The sequence below is a fragment of the Lontra canadensis genome, unplaced genomic scaffold (assembly GCF_010015895.1).
Source record: "Lontra canadensis isolate GAN:19392208 unplaced genomic scaffold, GSC_riverotter_1.0 scaffold88, whole genome shotgun sequence".
Taxonomy (NCBI): domain Eukaryota; kingdom Metazoa; phylum Chordata; class Mammalia; order Carnivora; family Mustelidae; genus Lontra; species Lontra canadensis.
This window is the reverse complement of record NW_022631082.1, coordinates 3,530,978-3,551,987: the sequence shown is the minus strand read 5'-3', so window position 1 is coordinate 3,551,987 and position 21,010 is coordinate 3,530,978. Positions and strand designations below refer to the sequence as shown.

General features: G+C 65.3%; 4 protein-coding genes across 5 annotated transcripts; 3 read left to right on the top strand and 1 right to left on the bottom strand.

The window, feature by feature from the left end:
- Window positions 1–888: 888 nt before the first annotated feature.
- On the top strand, window positions 889–8,343 carry MAP2K7 (mitogen-activated protein kinase kinase 7). Of its 2 annotated transcripts, XM_032883824.1 has the most exons (12): window positions 889–1,012; window positions 2,738–2,785; window positions 5,726–5,867; window positions 6,058–6,124; window positions 6,240–6,353; window positions 6,445–6,564; window positions 6,708–6,815; window positions 6,962–7,141; window positions 7,243–7,323; window positions 7,424–7,566; window positions 8,046–8,091; window positions 8,209–8,343. In XM_032883824.1, the coding sequence occupies exons 1-12, from the start codon at window positions 889–891 to the stop codon at window positions 8,341–8,343; spliced, it is 1,308 nt and encodes a 435-aa protein (XP_032739715.1). The 2 variants fall into 2 exon arrangements, with proteins under 2 accessions (XP_032739715.1, XP_032739716.1); XM_032883825.1 differs by lacking the exon at window positions 2,738–2,785.
- A 2,359-nt stretch (window positions 8,344–10,702) lies between these two features.
- On the top strand, window positions 10,703–14,351 carry TGFBR3L (transforming growth factor beta receptor 3 like). Its single transcript, XM_032883827.1, is given in 6 exon segments — window positions 10,703–10,985; window positions 11,897–12,033; window positions 12,117–12,425; window positions 13,048–13,597; window positions 13,600–13,690; window positions 14,066–14,351. Coding segments are annotated over 5 exon segments (1,152 nt in total). The 5' UTR covers window positions 10,703–10,915; the 3' UTR covers window positions 13,686–13,690; window positions 14,066–14,351.
- Window positions 14,352–15,320: 969 nt separating this feature from the next.
- Window positions 15,321–17,483, top strand: SNAPC2 (small nuclear RNA activating complex polypeptide 2). Its single transcript, XM_032883828.1, has 5 exons — window positions 15,321–15,557; window positions 16,098–16,217; window positions 16,374–16,442; window positions 16,717–17,017; window positions 17,108–17,483. Exons 1-5 carry the CDS (start codon window positions 15,375–15,377, stop codon window positions 17,437–17,439), a joined length of 1,005 nt encoding a protein of 334 aa, XP_032739719.1. The 5' UTR covers window positions 15,321–15,374; the 3' UTR covers window positions 17,440–17,483.
- A 1,552-nt stretch (window positions 17,484–19,035) lies between these two features.
- Window positions 19,036–20,552, bottom strand: CTXN1 (cortexin 1). Its single transcript, XM_032883829.1, has 2 exons — window positions 20,414–20,552; window positions 19,036–20,038 (listed from the first exon to the last, which is right to left on the bottom strand). Exon 2 carries the CDS (start codon window positions 20,016–20,018, stop codon window positions 19,770–19,772), a length of 249 nt encoding a protein of 82 aa, XP_032739720.1. The 5' UTR covers window positions 20,019–20,038; window positions 20,414–20,552; the 3' UTR covers window positions 19,036–19,769.
- Between the last annotated feature and the right edge of the window lie 458 nt (window positions 20,553–21,010).

Sequence of the window (21,010 nt, the reverse complement as noted above, 5' to 3'; positions counted from 1 at the left end):
CAGACCAGTTAAGCCTCGGGGAAGACAGGCTGAGGCGCATTAACACCAAGGCCCATTTTCTGCATTGTCCAGGAGCAGGGTTCACATTCCGGAGCTGGAAGAAGAGGGAAAGTCTTGAAATATCCCATTTGGGTCTGACCTGGAACTCTGGCCATGACCCTGGCCCTGTCGTCGAGATCAGGGGTCATGCCGCTGGTCCTAGAGACCCTACAGTGACCGAGCCCTACCCCGGCCCTCCCGCCAGTCCTTGCCCAACCCTGAGCTTGCTGAAATAGAAAGGGCTCCCCACGGGCGCCTAATTATGGTGAGAAGGCAGCAATTAAGCCTAACAGAGATCCTAATGAAGCACTGTCCCAGACGAGAAAGGCAGTTGTGAGGGAGCGTGGGTGCCAGCGAACAGGCCGGGCGGGGAAGAGCGAAAACAACGATGGGGAGGACACACAGCAGTAAGCTACACCCGGGAACAGGGGCAGGAGAGCGAGCCAACGTTGCGCATGCGTAGAAAAGGCCACGCGCGGGATCGCGTCTACCCCCTCCGTACGCAGGCGCACCGACCCCCCCCCCCCCCCCCCGCCTTTCTCTGCAAAACTGTTTGAATGGATTTCAACACTGCGCCTCCCGAGAGTGTGCTCGGAATCAGCGCGTGCGCTTCACGGTAAGAGGCGTTGCACGTTGCCAGACGCGAGCTCTAGGTGGCGTCAGCTCTCCGGCTGGGAAGAACACGCATGCTCAGAGGTTAGGTACGAGGGATGGGCGAGCGCGCGCCGCGGGCATGCGCCATGCAGGGAGAGACGGCGGCTCGGCGGGGTCATCCAGGCGCAGGCGCAGTGCGGTGTTTGTCTGCCGGACTGACGGGCGGCCGGGCGGTGCGCGGCGGCGGCGGGGAAGATGGCGGCGTCCTCCCTGGAGCAGAAGCTGTCCCGCCTAGAAGCAAAGCTGAAGCAGGAGAACCGCGAGGCCCGGCGGAGGATCGACCTCAACCTGGATATCAGCCCCCAGCGGCCCAGGCCCAGTAAGCACGGCGGCGTGGGGGAGGGGGCGGGCGGGGCGGGGCGCGCGCCGCGGGAAGCCCCGCCCCCGTCGTCAGGCCCCGCCCCCGCTTCCGGGGCGCTCTTGCTCCTTCTCTCCGCCCCATACCCCCTGCTGTCGGTTCGCGGGGAGAGGGTCACGGTGACCCGGGGGGCGTGGGGCCGCGGGCTCCCGGGCTGCCCTCCCCCAACGTAGGGGTTTCCCCTTACGGGGCCTACGAGCCCAGTTACCCGGTCCCGGGGCAAGACCCCCCACCACCTGATGACCCGCCCCCTCACCGTGATCCTCGGAGCCTGTGTCCCCGTCACCTACCCGGCGCCGCGGCTCCCCCTAATCCACGCGACCGTGACCACATCCAGATTCCCGGCAAACACGGACACCTCCGCTGACCAGATGATTTCGCTGCTGCCATCTCAGTGCCGGGCAGGAGGCCCCTTTCCCTCTTCCGCACCTGGGTCCTTGTCATATGGTTCCGTGGAGGATCCACTCACACACACACACGCACACCCGGCCCGGGTGACCCCTGAGGTCATATGACCACATATAATTCCCTATTCCTCCGAACTCCTTCCCGGTGGCTGTGTCTGGGAATCCCTTTTTCCCAGGCTGGGCCCTTGTCATTGGGCCTAGCAGACCCCGTCCCGTGCACACCCTACCCACATACACCAGGCACCCTTAGACTCTTCTGACTGGTTTCATTGCCGCTGTCTTGGGGACTGTTCTAGCTTCTCCAAAATTACACACCCAACCCCCAGCCTGGCAGCTTTTCATCACCTGGACTCCAGTGACTCCCTCTTCCCTGTACACCCACACTCACCTAGCCTAAGGATACCCGAGGCGAGTGTGTGATAACTCGGCCTCCCAGCCCACGTACCCCTTGTCTCCGATCCCGCTCTCTCTGTGACCACCTCCCTGGCATCTTACCATCTGGATTCAAAAGCTGCTGCTCCTTCCCCCAACACTCACACCTGGCCTGCAGCCAGTCAGCTTTCTTTGTTATGTCCCACAGGACGCCCCCCCAAATCCCCCAGCTAGAGGGCGTCAGATCTTCACCCTCCCCACACACCTGACGAATGGCACCCCACCGCACACTTTGTGTCTCTTGAGCTGGCAAATTGGCCTCCTTTGTGCTTCTTCTGATACGATCCTTGTAGCTTATATAGCTCTCAAGGGGTCGTCCGGGTAGGAGGGGGCACCCCCCCATCAGGGCATTGCAGTCATTCCCTGCTCACCCAGCCTGACCGTCCCCAGCCCCTGTGTGCGGTCCTCTCCTTATCCTTCCCTCTTCTGACTTGGGGTAATAGTGTGGGCTCCTCCCTGGGGCAAAAAGCCCTCCCAGGACTGGAGGGTCCCTACTGGGCTCTGCAGTGCTGCCTCCGCTAGCCCCAGCACGGACGAGACAGGGCTGGGTATGGGGCCGGGGGTCCCTTATGGAGCGGCTGTCCCAGGTGCAGAGTGAGGCACGGTGAGGCCCATGGCGGGCAGGTCCCTGAGGATGCCCCCTCCAGGCATCTGTGTCTGTGTCAGCTCCATCCATCCTCCCGGTCCTCCCATTTCTGTCAGTTTCTACCCGTCTCTGCAGTTTGGAGCCTCGCGCCTCCCCCCTCTTCCTCATTATGATTTGATTTCTTTTCTTTTGGACAAATCAGTTGTTTCTGTTGTGATTTATCGTGGTGTTGTTTTTTTTTTCTTCCTTTTCCCCATCCAGTTATTGTGATCACTCTAAGCCCTGCTCCTGCCCCGTCCCAACGAGCAGGTACCAGCCTTTTTATCATCGTCGCTTGGACGTCTGCACCATTGACCTAACCGCTGCCCCTGCCGCAGAATGCCCTCCCCTCCCCCCCGTGCTGTGTGTGTGCGCGCGCACCTGTCACTCTTTCTCTCCTTGCACACCATCAGTGATCAACAGTGTTCGGCCCACTTGGCCTCTTCTCTGTCCACTCACCTTCCACTCCTCCCTTCCTGGTGGGCTCAGTTTTGGACTCCTGGAAGAGGAAGTGAGCTCCTTGACCCACCAGGAGTCTGCCGCCTGTGAGAGGTCACGTGTGTGCATGCGTGTATAAGGGAGAAAGAGAAGGTTGGGTCAGGCTGACGGGCTGTTCCTGTTGATTTGTTTCAACAACACAGCAAACACATGTCGCCCCGCTCTGGGGACACAGCAGCGGACAGAATGGACCAAGGGCCCCTTGTCGCGTGGCTAACGGTCACGGACAGTGAGCACTTTCCCAGTGTGGGAGAAGCGGAGAAAGCAGCGATGCCTTGTAGAAAAGGCCAGGTCTGCAGGGGGTGGTCGGTCAGGGAGGCCTCTGGAGAAGCTGGGATATGAGCACAGGCTCGTGGGAGGCAGGGAGCCCGTGAACGAAGGTAGAGGAAGCAGCCAGCTGGGTCCTGAGTGCAGTTGCTCGTGGGTGTGGAGCAGGTGTGTGCAGGGTGTGTGTGTGTGTGTGTGAGAGAGAGAGAGTGTGTGCTGGAGAGACAGACACCTGGAGGGCCTGGCCCTGTTGGCCCTTGTGTAGGTGGAACTAGACGGGGTGTGTATGTGTGTGTGTGTGTGTGTGTGTGTGTCAGAAAGATAGTGTGGGGCTGGTTCTGTTCAGGGCTCTCGGCATATTGTCTGTATGTGTGTGCGTGGGGGGGGTTGTGCCATCCGCTGTGTGTGTGTGCGTGCGCGTGTGTGTTGGACTGACAGCCCGGTATGTCTGTGGCTCCTGTTGGTCATGTGTTCCCATGCGCTTTCATATTCTCTCTCTTTCTCTCTTTCATTCAGCCTATAGCTCTCACTGTGCCCTCCTGACCTGCCACGTGGCCTGTCACCACCTCTGTAACCTCCATTCTCAGAGCCTTTGTGTACCTCCTCCCTTCCCCCACCTTAGCCCCCCTCAGGTCCCCACCGTGTTTCAGTTGTAGGGCCACTGGAAGCGTCTCCCCCTGCCCCCAGAAGTGTGCAGAGGGTCGGGGTGTGGTTCTCACCCCAGAGAGGAGGTGACCATGCAGGGCAGAAAAGGGGCCCAGATATTTCTCAGGGGTCGAGAACCTGGCAGTGTCCCCAGAGAGTCCAGGTACAGGGGAGCACGGGGGCCCCTCAGGTGCCCCTGAGGTTGCTGAGCCAGAGACAGAGGGATTGGGACTCTGGCCATGACAGAGGAGTGAAGCAAGGACATGACAAAGCTAGGGCCTAGAGCGACAGGGAGAGAGCACAGGAGGCTCCCTGGGGTCCCCAGAGCTCTTCTTTTGCTCTGAGCAGACCCCACCAAGACCCGTGTCCCTTCTGCGGCTGTACGCTAGGATCACGGACCTGCTCCCTCACTCTGGACGTGGTCTGGGACCAGGGTAACGGGGCAGAGAAAGTACCCAGACGGCAGCAATTCAAGTGTATCCATGTCTGTCCATGGGTCACTGGGCCCGCATCACAAGGCGCTTGCAGAACTGTGGGAGGAGAGTGTGGACCGTGGCAGGAGGTGTAGGCAGAGAAGGGGGCTTCAGCTGAGGGTTGTGGGACGGTGGCCCCAGGCCTCCCGGCCATTCTCTGTAGGAAGGTCCTCTTTTGGCCCCACTTAGAGACACTTGCAGCCAGTGCCCTACACGGTTAGGGACCTCCTTTTGGAGCATCTGGGCATCTGGGCCTCTGGGCTACGAGGGTTCAGTGGAGGATCATCTGTCTTCTCCAGGGGCCACATGGGTCTCTGCTCCCACCCTCCTGGCAGCCCATCCAGGGAGGATCCCAGCCCCTCAGGGAACCTCTTGTCCTGTCCCGGGCCCCTGTCTGGCCTGTCTCTGCAGTGCCTCCTCTGGGCAGCTGGGCCCCAAGTCTTGGCTCCCATCTGTCTGTCTGTCTCCTGCCCTCCCGATCCCCGAATGCCGCCTGCCCGTCCTGGGGTGCCCGCTGCCTGCCCGCTGCCTGCCCGCCTGCGTGGAGCATGCCCGAGCTGTCCGCATGCAGGCTGCTGAGAAGACCCCACTGCCTGGCCCACTCCCCTCCCCTCCCCCCAGCCCACCAGCCCTTGACGGGGGCTGTGCCACCTAAATCCCCTCACCCCAAGGACACAGGCCCAGCCTGGGGTCCTGCCCCCATCCATCGGCCCCAGCTTTGCAGGCCAAACTGGGAGGCTCAGAGATGAGCCTACTGGCTAGAGGGTGGCCCTCCCTCACCCTGGAACAGAACGTGGGGCCAGGCAGCCGGAAGCATGGGGCCCTTGCCCATTGTCTCCCTGGGATGGTCTTGCCTGATTCTTAATGGGCAGCCAAGTTCAGTGCTGCCATCAGGGCCAGAACCCAGGCTAATCCTAGCGGGCCTGCCTTCCTCGCATGGTCCAGAGTGTGAGCGCTGTGGCCCTGGGCCAGCTTCCTGGGCAGAGGTGGGGAGGAAAGGGACATATCGGGAAGGCTGCCTGGCTGAAGGATGTCATCAGTCCCTGGGCCGTGATCCCGTGTCAGCATAGACTTGGGGACAATCCCTCAGCCTCTGGGAACCACCCCTCCTTGCCAGCCTACTCCATCTTCTTCCAGGTCAGGGGGGTGGGAGAAGGCACTCTGAGAGTGGTCAGGGAGACCCTAGCTCCTCCAGCCCAGTGGGGTGGGGGGTGGGGGGGTCTGTGCTGGCCTACCTGATGCCAGGAAGGGGGAGACCAGAGTCCCAAGGCCCCAGAGTGCCAGGTGGTAGCTAACCCCCTCTCACCCCTGGTTCTCACCCCCCCAGCCCTCCAGCTCCCGCTGGCCAATGATGGGGGCAGCCGCTCACCATGCTCCGAGAGCTCCCCACAGCACCCCACACCCCCTGCCCGGCCCCGCAACATGCTGGGGCTTCCATCAACCTTGTTCATGCCCCGCAGCATGGAGAGGTGAGCTCTTGGAATGGGTGCAGCTGGCCAGTGGGGGGAGGGGGTCAGGAGATCATGTGGGGAGGGCCACTTTGCCTGTCCTAGGGAGAAGGGTGGTTAAATCTGTGGGAACCCCTGTGTGTCGGGGACCAGGGTGGCCTCGGTTTGGTTGGGACCCTCCCCCACTGAGACCTCCATCCTGTCCCCCCAGCATCGAGATTGACCAGAAGCTACAGGAGATCATGAAGCAGACCGGCTACCTGACCATCGGGGGCCAGGTACCACCCTGGCCCTGGCCCCCTGGGGGGTGGGCAGACGCAGACGGGGCTAGGTCTTGGGGTGGGGGCGGTGCGGAGGCCCAGCCCATCCTCCAGCTCTGGCTGTCCTGGCCAGCGCTACCAGGCCGAAATCAACGATCTGGAGAACCTGGGGGAGATGGGCAGCGGCACTTGCGGCCAGGTGTGGAAGATGCGCTTCCGGAAGACGGGTCACGTCATCGCCGTCAAGGTGAGCCCCACCCTGCTCGAGCCCTCCCCCCGAGAACCAACCCCCACTCCTCCCTACCTGCGTGCTGAGGCTCCCCTGGTCCTCCGTGCAGCAAATGCGGCGCTCGGGGAATAAGGAGGAGAACAAGCGGATCCTCATGGACCTAGACGTGGTGCTCAAGAGCCACGACTGCCCCTACATTGTGCAGTGCTTCGGCACCTTTATCACCAACGTGAGCGCTGGCAGGCGGCCGCCGATGCTCCCCTGTCCCCCCGGGGCTCTGCTGGTTCCCTCCTTGCTGGGCGGCGTCCACGTGGGGTGGGCGGGAGTTGGGGGGTGCAGCCGCGCTCAAGCCTCCCTGTGCTGCGCCTGCAGACGGACGTCTTCATCGCCATGGAGCTCATGGGCACGTGCGCCGAGAAGCTCAAGAAGCGGGTGCAGGGCCCCATCCCCGAGCGGATCCTGGGCAAGATGACTGTGGCGGTGAGTGGACTGGGCAGGGGTGCGGCTGGCCGGGTGCTTCCACCACCATTCCCCCACCCACCCACCCGCTCTGTCCTCCTGTCACCGGTGTCCTCCCGTCACCGGTGTCCTCCCGTCACCGGTGCTGTCGCGCTGCCCTGCTGCAGATCGTGAAGGCGCTGTACTACCTGAAGGAGAAGCACGGCGTGATCCACCGTGACGTCAAGCCCTCGAACATCCTGCTGGACGAGCGGGGCCAGATCAAGCTCTGTGACTTCGGCATCAGCGGGCGTCTGGTCGATTCCAAGGCCAAGACGCGCAGCGCCGGCTGTGCCGCCTACATGGCGGTGAGGGGGACCCCCGCGCGCGGCGCTTGGGAGGGTGGGCCTGGGGGATCCGGGGACTCACCGGCCCCGGGGGTACATCCTCCCCTTCTGCTCCCCGGCAGCCGGAGCGCATAGACCCTCCGGACCCCACCAAGCCGGACTATGACATCCGGGCGGACGTGTGGAGCCTGGGCATCTCCTTGGTGAGTGGGGGCCCCCCCAGCCGTTTGAGGATCCAGAGGGAGGCGGGAAGGGAGAGGAGGAACCCGTCCTCAGCCCCGCCGGCCCTGCCGTCTCTTCTAGGTGGAGCTAGCGACGGGACAGTTTCCCTACAAGAACTGCAAGACAGACTTTGAGGTCCTTACCAAAGTCCTCCAGGAAGAGCCCCCGCTCTTGCCCGGGCACATGGGCTTCTCAGGGGACTTCCAGTCCTTCGTCAAAGACTGGTGAGGAGCCTCTGCCCCCACCCCCAGCTTTGGGCTGCGGGAGGCGGGGCGAGGGGTCAGGGACGCACGTGCTTGGAGTCGCCAGCTAGGGATGTTGGGGCTGGGACGACGACGGAGCAGCCCCCCACCCCCACCAGAAGGCAGGCCCTCCCAGCAGGGGTGCGGGCAGAAGCCGGCCCTTGGAGGGGGGGCTGGTGTCCAGCTCCTGCAAGCGGAATTCTGCCTGCACGGGGCGGGGTGGGGGGCGCATTTGCTCGTCCCACGGGAGAGCCCCACTCACCTCTCCCACAAGCCCTTCACAACCCAGTTTGGGCTTCCGTCCCAGGCCGGATTCCTAAGTGCAGGGCTCTGGGGCCTCAGCCTTCAGCAAGCGGCCCCAGGTCACTAGTGCCCACCCCCTCCAAGCCGACACCGAGTCCCGGGCTGCCCCTCCTTCCTCGGCTCTTAACTTCTCTTTCCGGCTCCTCCTCCTCCTTCAGCCTTACTAAGGATCACAGGAAGAGACCAAAGTATAATAAGCTACTTGTGAGTACCTGAGGCCCCTCCCCGCCCCTCCCCTCTCCTCCGGACTCCCTCCCCCCCGGGGCGGAGCTGCCGCTGGGCTCCTCCCCCCGTCTTCAGCCCCGCCCCTCGGCCCCGCAGGAACACAGCTTCATCAAGCGCTTCGAGATGCTGGAGGTGGACGTGGCGTCCTGGTTCAAGGACGTCATGGCGAAGACCGAGTCACCGAGGACGAGCGGAGTCCTGAGCCAGCACCACCTGCCCTTCTTCAGGTAGCCACGTGGTGGCGGCCAGCCCCACCGGGGGCCAGGGGCATGGCCACAGGCCCCCCTTCCCCATCTGGCCACCCAGCTGCCCGCCAGGGGAGACCTGGGACCTGGACAGCTGCTGAGGGCCGAGGACAGAAAGTAGGGGGGGCGCCGACCCAGCCCTGACCCCCTGCCCACCAGCCGTGGACAGATGGGCTCGCCAGGCCCCAGCCTCTCCCGTCCCCGGGGTCAGCCGGCCTCCCCGGGTCAGCCGGCCGTGCGCGTCCCCCTGACAGACACTGTGAACGGAAGACAGCAGGCCACGAGCAGACTCGCTATTTATTCAGTCGTAACCTCTGGGCTGGGGCGGCCCCCAGGGGCCGGGAGAGAGCTGCCCGTCCCGCCCCTCCCCCCACATTCGCCCCTTCCTCCCACCCCCTCGCCGTGTGCCTGCCCCTCTGCCTCCCGTCTCCCTCCGCAGACACGCTCCCTGCCTCCTTCCCCTCCTCTCTCATCCCTTCTACATCTCTGGCTTTCCCCATCTCCCTCCCTGCCTCTGCCTCTCTCCTGCCCAAACCTGGGCTCTGCCCACGCCCCGCAGCGGGATTCCGGGGTCCACTTAGGTCTCGGGCAGTGGCGAATCAGTCAGCTGGTGTCCTCGCCCCAGGAAGGCAGGCTGGGCCTTACGACTGCAGCTGGGCCTGGGCTGGTCTCTTTCTCTCTTTCTCTCTCTCTCTCTCTTTGATCTCAGGGGGTCCTTTTTGGAGTTTATTGTATTTTATTGTACTTGGTGGGGTGTTTGGGGTGGGGGGGCAAAGAGCTTGTTCTCATGGGGTTTGTCGGTACCTTCAGAAACTTTTACCAAAGTCATGTTTAGCTGCTCGTGGTGGAGCCCCCCAACCGCCTGTGGGTATAGGCATCTGGGGTGGGGGTGGGGGGGCGAGCCCCAAAGGTGGGCTCTGGGGGCTCCTCCTCCCTAGGGGCCAGCCCTTGCGGCTGGAGACTGGCCACAGCTGGGGTGGGGTGAGTTGAGGACCTCAGGGGGCGTGGAGGGAGCCCAAGGGGCCGCGGCCACACAGGGTGGCCTTCAGGGAAGGCGGGCGCAGGGCCCGGTGAGGGCAGCGGACGCTGCTGCGGCAGGGACATAGAGGGGGTCAGTGGCAGGAGTGGAGGCCCAGGGGCCCTGGGGCCCCAGGGAGGCAGGGAGAGAGGGTACAGGGGGCAGGTGTGGGGGTTCGAGGACGTGAGACAGTACAGAGGTGGGGCTGGCTGAGGGCTGGGCGTGTGCAGGCAGTGACGCCCTTGGAGTGCCCCTGAGCACCCCTCGACTCCCCCAGAGCTGGCCAGTGCGCCCTGAGCCCTCTGCAGCAGCCCCGGTGGGAAGGGGGTGTGTTTCCTTTTTGTTGGTGATGCATGCAAATCAAGTGGACAGCAAAACAAAACAAAAAACACAAACAGAAACCCACAGAACCACAAAACCAACCAACAGCAAAGGTGAGGAGCTTGGCCGGCCATGGACGCAGTCTGGGCCGCGGCATCACTGTATCCCATCTGTCCTGTCGACTCTCACTCCCACTCCGTAACTCCCAAAACGCCGCATGTTCAAGAGTACAGAGTTCTCTGCTCTCTGCCCCCTGCCCGGGAGGGGGACAGCCGCCTTCTCTTGCCCCGTCCCCTTTGTGAGGGGACGGGGGCAGGGTGGGGGGCCCACAGGTCTGGTTCCCCACCCTCCCTCACCTGGCCCAGCCAAGGAGCGGGGGAGGCCTTTGTGGGTAGCTGGAAGGTTCCGTGGCTGGGCCCAGGGCCAGCGGAGGCCCTGGGCCAGCCACCTGGATTTATTTTTATTTAACTATTTTCTGTTTTGTGAGTGTGTCTGCCCATCCCTGCCCCACTTCCGCGTGAAGTGGGGGTTCTGGGGGAGCCTCTTCTTCCCCTCTGCCTCTTTCCTGTCCTCCCTCCGTCGCCAGTCACCAGCCATCCTTCTTGACCAGGCAGAGGGTGGAGCGGGCAGGCAGGGGCCTGGGGTGGCCTGGCCCAGGCTGCCGACCCTTGACCCCTCCTTCTCCGGTCGCCAGTGTTCCCCCCCACCACCCTTTTTAAAAAACGAAATGCCCTTGTTTGTAAACCCTTAGCCGCTTGAGAATAAACCGTCCCTCTTCTTCCACTGAGTCTGTGGTTTGTCTTCAGCTCGGCAGGCCCAGGCAGCAAGAGGTGGGAAGGGGCTGTGAGCTCTGACCTTGGGGGGGAGCCGTGCCCTTCCGGGGGATGGGGCCTCCTCACGGAGGGGAGACCGAAGCGCAGCGGTGGCCGGTAGGGTGGTGTTTGTACTGAGTGGCCTGGTATCAAGCGAGCAGTGTGCGGGGACCCCCCCCCACCCCCAACACCCCAACAGCCACAGGTTGGTCAGACAGGAGCCCTTAATCCCTGGCAGACCTTGGGCGCCCGGCTCTGATGTGCACCCCTCAGCCTGCCGCCCCCGCGCCCTGCCTTCCTGGGTGGCCGCTCAGCCAAGGCCACGGCTGCCTGCCCACCTGCGGGGCCTCGGTGCTGCCCGGAGGCTGCCTCCGCTGCTGGAGTGCACGCTCCAGCACCCGTCCAGCATGCCGGGTGCCACGCTCCTGCTGCTGGCCCTGCTCCCTGGGGTCGCCACCTCGCCCAGCGGGCCACTTGGTACGTAGAGGCTGGGGACACGGCCCGTCATGCTGCCGCCCCCATGTTGCCCTTTCTCAGCTCCACTGCTCACCTGCCCTGCTTGGGGGCCGGGGGGGGGGTCTGGAGGGCGGGGGAACACGGGCGCTGGGGAGGTGGGCCCTGCCTCTGTCTCCCCTCTCCAGGGTCCTCTCCTGGACGCCCCACCTTCCTCAGAGGCCCCAGCAGCTATGAGACCCGTGAGCGTGGGAGAGCAGTGTGCCAGTGCTTTTAGGAACTGTGTGTGGGGACCGTCCTAAATAAGAATATAATTTGACAAGGGTCCCTCCAGCAGAGGGGGTGTGGGTGCACGTGTGTCCCTGCTTGGTGCTGCTGCTGCGCTCAGTCCGGGAGTGAGGAACCCGGACAAGGGTAGAAGCCTGAGACCCTGGGGGCCTGGTGGGGCTCCTGCTGTGCCAGAGGGGCAGAGAGACAGCACCTTCCTTCTCCCCTTCCCTGCTGGTACACTTGGAAGGAAAGTGGGGGATGGCATCCTCTGCCCCCACAGAGCAGCCCTGGGGCCCTTGGGCTGCTGCCATCCCCCAGCCTGACTGCCTCGCCCCCATCGGGCACCCTGCGACTGGACTGGCCCAGCCAGGGATCCCCTGGTCTGCTCTGGGTGGAGAAGTCCAGGTCTGAGAAGTGGGGGCTCCTCCCCAGAAGTGTGCAGCTTTGCTTCCAGCCTCTGCTGCGGGGCCGTGAGGGTCCCTGGACGTTCACGGGGACACTCCACACCTATTCTGCCAGCAGTGAACCCGGCGCGGAGCCGAGCACGGGTGAATCCTTACCACAACAGCACCCATTTCCCAAAGGAGGCGGGGAGGTCGCTGCACTGGCCTGGAGGGGCTGAGGGGCAGCGCGACCTCTGTTGTGTCACCCTTTCTCCCCGCCAGCGCCCCCATTCCCCGCGGCGCCTGGGCCCTGGCTGCGCCAACCCCTTTTCAGTCTGGAGCTGTCGGACGCGGAGGACGCCTTCCCGCGCCGCGCGGGGCCGCTCGAGGTCCCGGCCGACAGCCGCGTGTTCGTGCAGGTGTGGACGCGGGGCGCGCCGGGGCCGGGTCAGGCCGGATGGGGGCGGCCGGGGCTGGTGCTTATCCCGCCCCCGTACCTTAGGCGGCCCTGGCCCGTCCCTCTCCGCGCTGGGGCCTGGTCCTGCACCGCTGCTCGATGACACCGTCCTCGCGCCCGGCCCCGGGGCCCGTCCTGGCACTGCTGCGCGGGGGCTGCCCCGCCGACTCCTCCGTCGTCCTCCCGCCACCGCCGGCGCGCCCGGGTGCTGCCGGTCCCGTGCGCTTCAGTTTCCGCCTGCGCCCGGTCTTCAACGCCTCGGTGCAGTTTTTGCACTGCCAGCTGAGCCGCTGCCGCCGCCTCCGGGGAGCCCGCCGGACACCTGCGCCTCTGACGCTGCCGCCGCCATCGCTGGTACCCAGGGCGGGGAATGGGCGCCTGGGCCAGTCGGGGGCTGGGCACAGGCCCTCTGGCCTCTGAAGGAAGAGTTCCTTGGAGCTTGGGGATCTAGGTGTCATACGCTTTGGAGCCTGGAGACCCTTGGAGCTGGGGAGAGTCACTGGGTCTCTCTCAGGCTGCTGGCTGGGCTTCAGGGCCGGTGCGGGGAGTGTGGGTGGGTGGGGAGGAGGAGGGCTGTGGGGCTCTCCCTAGGGGCTCCCCAGGGGACAGGGAATGAACACTGGGCTTGCTCTGGGACGCCTTGGGCAGAACTCTGAGCTCCCTCCAGGGCTGGCTGGCTCTATAGATGCAGAGGCGGCCGAGCGGCCAAACTTCTGGGTGTCTAATGTTCTCAAAGAAATGGATCGTGTGACCTTGAGGGCCTGAGATTTGGAGTCCTTCCAGGCTAGGCGGCTGGTTGCTTGTATATCTTAGGGGCTGGGCTCGGGGACCTCTTACGGGGTCGGATTTCCAGTTTACTGGTGCGACTCCTGGTTGCAATAGAGAGCTGGACACTTAGATCTCTTGGGAGCCCCGGGGACAGGTCCCTGAATCCTGGGGCCTGACGTCCCTATCTCTTGCCTCCTCCTCCCCACAGTGTCTGCCTCAGGATGAGGCGTGCACGGGCGCCGGCAGCGGCAGTGGCGAGAACCTGGGTGCCGACGGTCCCCATCTGCACACGCTGACGCAGCCCATCGTGGTCACAGTGCCGCGGCCACCCCCCGGTGAGCGCACAGTTCTCCGCAGGGTCCCGGGAAGGGGGGTGAGGAGGAATCTGGGGCCGGAGCCCAGTCCATGTGATGTACTTCCCACAGGGCCACCCAAGGGCGTCCCCGGCAGACCCGTGCGCCCCGAACCTCCCGCCCCCGCCCCCGCGGCCCTGGAGCCCGCGCCCGTGGTGGCGCTGGTGTTGGCTGCCTTCGTGCTGGGCGCTGCGCTGGCCGCCGGGCTCGGCCTCGTCTGTGCGCATTCAGGTACCAACCTCGGCCCGCCGGGACTTCCGCACGGCCCCCAGCCTATTCCCGCGGGTCGGAACTCCGGGTCGCCGCCACCCAGCGGGTGGGGCACGACCATCCCTAGACCTGTCTGCGCTACGCCCACAGCAGCCGCCAGGGGGCGCCCTTGCCCCGGCTCAATGCGCAGCAACCCGCCTGCCTCTCCTTTCCAGCACCCCCGAACCCCGGTCCCGCCCCGAGAGACTCGCCCAGCGGCCCCCAGCCCAGGAGGCCCCAATAAGGCAGGTAAACGGGGAGGGGGGTTGTAACGGGGGGCCGGGAGGACACCTGGAAGAGGGAGGTAATGATAATGACTTCATAGGCTTTCCCTGTGTCAGAAAGTGTTCGCAAGGTTTCATGCCTATTAATTAATGTAAGCCTCATAACAACTTTCAGGTAGATATTATTACAATCCCCATATTATAAATGAGAAACATGAGGCACTCTCTGAAGTAACTTGTCAAAGGTCACAAAATTTGGTGGAATTCAGACTCCGGCACGGGGTCACCTGCACCCAGCTTCAGGCTCTGTGTCACAAGAGGGGTCCTCAGACCTGGACAGGTACTAGGCGAGGAGAATTCGCGACTCAGACCTAGTGCCCACCCTCACTCCTGCACACAGACTAACGGAGGTGGCCAAAGATCCGCTGGGAAGGGGGCGGCCTGCATGGTGTCCCTCTGCTTCGCTCAGTCTGGGTAGCCCCTCCCCAGGGATGGCACACCCCCAGCACTGTCCGGAGACACAAGCCACGGCCTTGAAGCAGGCTCGCCAGGACTGGATCGGCCGCGGTCGACCTCAGACCCAGCAGGACCACTGTCTCTGCCTCCTGAACCCTCCTGCCCCTGACCCGCTCCTTCTGGCACCTTCCCACTTGGGCTCAAAATAAACACCTGGTCTGACCTACTGAGTTCTGAAGTCTGCGTATGCACTTGGCGCGGTTATAGGGGGCAGGAAGCAGAGGCCTTGGACCAGGACTTGGGGGCTTGGCCCACACACTCACATATACGTGTACAGATGGGGGCCGGGGGAGACCCAAGGGAGTTTTTCCCAAACAGAAAGGGACACCCAACCCCATCTGCTTAAGTTTTAACAAGTTCTGCCTTCGGGGCGCCTGGGTGACTCAGTGGGTTAAGCCTCTGCCCTTGGCTCAGGCCCTGGTCTCAGGGTCTTGGGATCGAGCCCCAGGTCGGGCACTCTGCTCAGTGGGGAGCCTGCCTCCCCCCTCTCTCTGTATGCCTCTCTGCCTACTTGTGACCTCTCTGTCAAATTAAAAAAAAAAGGTCCTTCCTCAACCCCTGCACCTGCCCACCTGCCGCCTCCTCCAAAGCCAGGCTTTCTCCGCTCTCCACCCCCACCCTGGACCCTGCCCTCACTAAGGCCTCGACCTCTGGCCTCTGCTCCAGTCTCCTCTCCGTCCAGTCTAGAGCTCTTACAATGTCTGCTGTCCCAGTTCCTCCCTTCTCCGGAGCAGGACTACTAGCTCCATTTTACAAATGAGGAAATTGAGGCTCGGTTCGGCCAAACCACTTGCTCTAGGTCCTCCAGGCAGACCAACCTCACAACCCAGGTTCTTGGCTACCACTGAGCAGCTGCCCTTCTGCCAGTGTCCACCCCTTTTGGAGAAGCAAAGCACACAGTAGGAGTTTTGCAAGACTTAGTCTCGTAATGGAAGGACGACAGGAGATCTAAGGTTTCGGCTCCAGTTCACGGATGAGATAAAATGCGGGCGGGGGGGGTGTCTCATGCGCCCCCACCTCAGTTCGCAGGCCAGTCTCTCCATCTCCCATCTACACGGCTCTCCTGGGCCGCCAACGCGGAGCCACGCCCCCATCTAGTTCCGCCTCCGCGCCGCGCTTTCTGACCCCAGCGGCCTCCGTAGCCCCGCCTACCAGGGAAACGGGCCCGGAGCGGCAACACCGCCCTCGCCGGCATGAAGCCTCCACAGCGGCGGCGAGCGGCCCCGGCGCGCTACCTGGGCGAGGTGACCGGCCCAGCGGCCTGGAGCCCCCGCGAGAAGCGACAGCTGCTACGACTACTGCAGGCGCGGCAGGGCCAGCCGGAGCCGGACGCCGCCGAGCTGGCCCGGGAGCTGCCGGGCCGCAGCGAGGCGGAGGTGAGGGGGTCCCGGGAAGGGGGCGGGGCTGGAGACGCGGCTAGGATGTGGGCGGGGTGTACGTGAGGCCGAGGGGCGGGGCGAGCTTGGAGGAGTGGATGGGCGTGGGCGGGGCATGCATGAGGCTGAGGGGCGGGGCGAGGTGGAGGCCGCGCGTGCGAGAGGCTGAGGGGTCGGACTTCGTATTAGACGGAATGGAGGCCGGGTCAGGGCGGAAAGAGCCGCGGGACCCCGGGGGAGTGAGGCTGAAGTGAGAGCCAGGAAACGGGGCCGAGTGGGTGAAGCGAGGTAGTACTTAGCAAAGGGTGGGCCGTGGCTGCTGGGAGGGACCGGAGCTGTCCTGGGCCTTACACCTGTGCGGGGTGCCTGGTCACACCTGGGGCCTGGCCCCGAACCCCGGGGCAGAGTCACCGAGACCGGTCACACCGGGGTAGCGGGAGGCTGGGGAGCAGTGCCGGTCCCGCAGCAGGCGGTAGGCTTTGGCCTCTCTCTCCAGCACTGGCCCAGAAGTCCCATTCGGCCGCCTCCTCTCTTCTCCAGATCCGGGACTTCCTGCGGCAGCTCAAGGGCCGCGTGGTCCGGGAGGCCATCCAGAGAGTGCAGCCCGGTGGCCCGCAGGGACGGAGGCGCCGGGAAACACAGACCCCGGCCCCAATCGAGGTGAGGCAGGACAAGGCCCCCCGAGGCCGGCCCCTGTGGCATGATGTGGGTGTTGAGGGGAATAACCTCAGGGGATCCCCAGGAGGAGCAGGGCTTGGAGACCCCCGAGGGTGGGTTCCCCAGGCCCACCGTGGGCCTTTCTGTCGCCCCCTCCAGGTTTGGATGGATCTGGCAGAGAAGATAACAGGCCCGCTGGAGGAGGCCCTGACTGTGGCTTTCTCACAGGTACAGCCATCCCGCAGGCCGGGTGAGGGTGGTGCGCACAAGGCTAAGGGGGACTGGGCTGCTGGGCCTTTCCTCTTGCCCGCCCTGTGACGCTAGCCAGTCACTGAACACACTGAGCCTCAGTGACCCCGCTTGCGACAGCCCCTCCATGTTACGTCCAACAGGGAATTTGGTGAGCAGGTGGAGGTGGACGGCTCCGCGGGGTGCAGGGCAGGAGAGAGGCCTGTAGGAGGACCTCCCCCCTTTTCCCCTCCCTGATCTCCCTTCCTGCCAGGTACTCACCATCGCCGCCACGGAGCCCGTCAGCCTCCTGCACTCCAAGCCCCCCAAGCCCACACAGGCGCGGGGAAAGCTACTGCTGCTTAGCGCCCCTGGCGGGCGGGAGGACCCCAGCCCTGACACTCCTGGCCCCGCCCCTAAGACGAATGGCCCCGCCGCTGAGGCCGCATCTGCATCCCTGGCTGACCCCTCCGCGGCGGCGGCGGAAGGAGACTTCTCCGTGGACTTCGAGAAGATCTACAAGTACCTGTCGTCTGTTTCCCGCAGGTGTCATGGCCCTGAGCTTTCTGCAGCTGGTGAGACTAACGGGCAGGGGCTGTGAGGGAGGGAGTCCCAGGTAGCATACCTGCCCTGCCCTCACCCCAGCCCTCCGTGTCCATCACCAGAGGCAGCAGTGGTCCTGGACCTACTCCTGGCACTTCCCGAGGAGCTGCTCCGCCTGCCCTACGAGGCCCTGGTTAAACACCTGTCGGATATGTACGCGCACCTGACAGCCCCCCAGCCTGACCCAGCGTGCGAGGGCCTGGCGCCCGAAGCTGAGGATGCCGGGACAGGCTCCCAGGGGCACGAGGAGGCCAGCCAGGCGGAGCTGCAGGCCCCCGAGAACGCCAGGCCCAGGGAGCCAAGGTCTGCTTGGCAAGCAGCCGGGGTCTGCCCCCTGAACCCGTTCCTGGTGCCCCTGGAACTTCTGGGCCAGGCAGCCGGCCCTGCTAGGTGAAGGCCCAGCGGACAGAGGACACAGCAGACATCTGCGAGCCGCCCCCCCCCCCCCACCGGCCCTCAGTGCTGCCTGGGCTGGCCCCGGGTTGTCAGGAGGACCCAGTCATGGTGGAAGGTCCCTGACACGGTGGGCAGCAGGGGTTGGCCTCTAAGGTGACCAGCACGGCAGGGGTCTCCTAAACAGAGGCACGGTTGTACAGTGGTTTGGCCTGAGGTAGGGGAAGCGGGGTGGGGGGTGTGGGGGGGAGCTCCTGTCCCGTCCAACATCTGCGTCCTACATCCTGTGAGTAAAGTTCTTGTCAATCTGTCTTGCTCCCTTTTTCCTGTGAGTGAAAGATGGGAGTGGAGGCCCGAAGTGCCAGAGGGAGAAGTCAGACAGGAGTGAGGGAGCCTGAGGTCCCAAGGCTGAACTGGGGGGGCAGGCCAGAGGGAAGGCGCAGTCGTCAGTAGAGGCCGCCGCTGGCCGTGAAGGGGACCCTCCGTGATTGCTGATTGGGTGGAGGATGAGGCCTGAGCCTGAAAGGTTCTCAGCGCAGGTGACCTCACCTCACACCGATGAAGAGAAGCCAGGAGGGGGAGCCAGGCCCCAGGTACAGGTCAAGGGTTAGGCGTGGCATGGGAGGCGTGGCGGCCTCTTTTGGCAGGAGGTCGGAGGGAGGGGAGCAGGTCCCCCCCCCCCAGGTGGCCTTAGCAAAGTGAGGAGGTGGAAGGAGGGAGGGAGGGAGGGGGAGCTGGGGGTGGAGGGGCCTTGGGGACAGGGAGGGAGGAGCCGGGCTGGGGGAGGAAGTGTTGCCCCGCTGCCAAAGGTCCCAAATGCCCAAGAGTGTGGCGGGGTCTCCCTGCAAGGGGTCCCCCTTCCCCAGCCTGCCTGAGGGTGTAGATTCAGGGAGAGGCTGCGGAGCGCACGGCCGGGAGCCAGGTGTCCTCCCACAGCACAGCACCGCCCCCCCCCCCAGCCCAACTAGTTCTCTGGGAGCGAGTGAATTGCGTTCGCAGAGCCCGTGCAGTCACACAGCCTGCCTTTTATAGAAGCGCTTGCTTCTCCCCGCACGCTGCGCACGGCTCCCTGGGACACAGACAACGTCTCCCAGCGGGTGTGGAGCCCAGCCAGCCCACTCGGTTGCTGCCCTGCCCGGCCCCCCGCTTCCAAAGCACACGTGGAGGGTGGGCAGGAGGAACCAGGCTGAGAGAGGTTTGGGGTGCAGCTGTGGTCCATGCCAGGAGAACCTGCCACTTCTTGACTCAGCGGGCTTCCCCGGCCCCCCATTCCCACGGAGCCTCCCCCCCCCCCCCGCTCTCCCCAAGTCAAGGGAAAGAAAGGGGCGGTGGATCTCAGCGATGCGCGTTGCTGAACAGAGCTAGTTTACACGCCAGTCCCCCCAAAATGCGGCCCGGCTGTTTTGGCAGCGTGGGGCAGCCACGAAGAGCATGTGCGAGTCAGACCCGGCTTCAAATTCCAGCCAGGCTGGAATCCTGCCACTCAGCACCATGCAGGCTAGTCCCTCCCCGTGCCTGACTTTGGTCCCCCGCCCGTGGAGCAGCAATGCTAAGAGGGCTCACTGCGGGTCCTGCAGAGGGAACAGGTCACGCGCGGTTTGGCGGGTAGTAAGCGCTCAGTGATAGCTTTTATTGACACCATCCGCTCGGAGGCAGGGAGCGGGCAGAAGGGCTGGGGAAGGCCACCGGGGGATGCGAGGACGGCTCAGAGGGAAGCGCGAAGCGGCAGGAGGGCCAGGGAGGGGGGCTGACCTGTGCTGGGGAGAACCTGCCCGCACTCCTCCCTCCGAAGGTGCCGCGCGTCCTGGACACACAGCAGCCATCGGTGCTCTCGGATCCCGAACTCCGGGGCAGGCCGCGCGGGGCACATGGGTATGGCATCCTCCACGACGCGGGCGCAGGACAGCCTGCCCCGCAGAAGCGGCTCAACGCTAAGGGGGGTTTGGGGGCGGAGGAGTGAGGGTGGCCAGACCACAGGGGAGAGAGGGAGGACACGGGGGTCCCCCGCATCCAGGAATGGACGTGACACTCATGCTTGGCGACAGGACAATAGCAGAACCACCTATACGCCTTGGCGTGGGGATGGGGGGCCTCTTCCCAGTCGGGGGCCAGCCGAGACGTCGAGTTATGGAGCGAGGACGGGGAGGGATAAAGGCACGAAGTGGGGATCCGGCCGGGCGGGGAGGAAAGATGGGAGGGGTCTGAGGGGGAGGAGCCGGACCTCTAACGCCCTCCCACCTCGGGCTAGGCGATGGGGCGGGGTCCTGAGCGCGATCCCCTGCCAGGCTGCGCCCGGGTCGGGTCCGCCCTTGGGGAGCGGCCCCGCGCCGCTCAGACCAGCGCGTAGTCGAACTGCCCGCGCTCGAGCGCCTCCTTGTGGTCGGTCCAGGACGAGGCGGGCATGCGGCTGTAGGGGTCGAGCAGGATGCGCACGCAGCGCACCATCAGCAGCACCAGGACCACGAGCAGGCAGAGCACGAAGGCGAACACCGTGCGCTGCTCCGCGTCCAGGCCCGCGCCCACCGGGGGCCCCGTCGACGGCGGCAGCGGCTCGGGGGACAGCGTCCACGTCGCGCTCATGGCTCACATCGCCGCGCGCCCTGCGGAAGAGGCGCCGGCCGGGGGTTGGGATGAGGATGCGCCTTCCCGCCCCCTGCGCCGCCCCTCCCGCCACCGCCCCCTGACCTTGCCCGGATCCAGCCCCCGCCCGCGCCTCTGTCCCCCCGGCTACGCCCTACCCCGGCTCGCGGGCAAGCCGCCACAGGCACGCGGGGACCCAACTCCGGCCGTGCGCGCAGGTGGGGGCGCTGAGAGTGGGGAGAGGGAGCCCGGACCCGGCTGGCCCGCGCACAACAGGTGCGAACGCGCAGCCCGGCGGCGCAGCGGGGCGAAGCCCTGTCCCCCGCCCCTCTCCCTTTGTTCTCGGCGTCCCGGGGACCCCTCCCCCACCCTCCCCGCCCCGCCGCGCCCCTCACCCTGGCCTCGACCGGGACGGGGACCGTGCGCCCGGTGGCTGCGCTCTCTTCCGGGACCCAGCCGGCTCCGCTCTCGGCCTCTCCCCGGCGGCAGCGGCGGCGGCGGTGGCGGCGGCGGCGGCGGCGGCGGCGCCCCGGGCTCAGCCCACCCCACCCGCCCCTGGAGCGCCGGAGACCGAGGCAGGCGAGCCGCGCGCTAGCCGGGCCGCCGCGGCTGTTCCCATGGCGACGGGGGGCGGGGCCGCCGCGGGGGGCGGAGGCTGCGCAGGGAGCGGTGCGCGGGCTCACGACCCCGCCCCGGACTCCGCGAGAACAGAGCTCCCACCCCTAGGCGCCTGGGAGACCCCGGCCGCGGGGAGCCTCAGCACCCAGGACCCCGCCCACCCCACTCCAGAAGCACCCAGGCAGCCCAGCCCGACTTCCGCACCTTCCCCGCAATTCTATGCGATGGACCCCTGGACCAGACGTCCTGCGCGGGCGGATCCCAGTGCCTCCAAAAATCACTCCTGTTGGCGCTCCAGCTTCTCCAGCTCTGGGGACCCCAACCCTCCGAAACCCCAGCCGGACTACTGAAAAGCTCCCTAGCTCTTGTGTCAC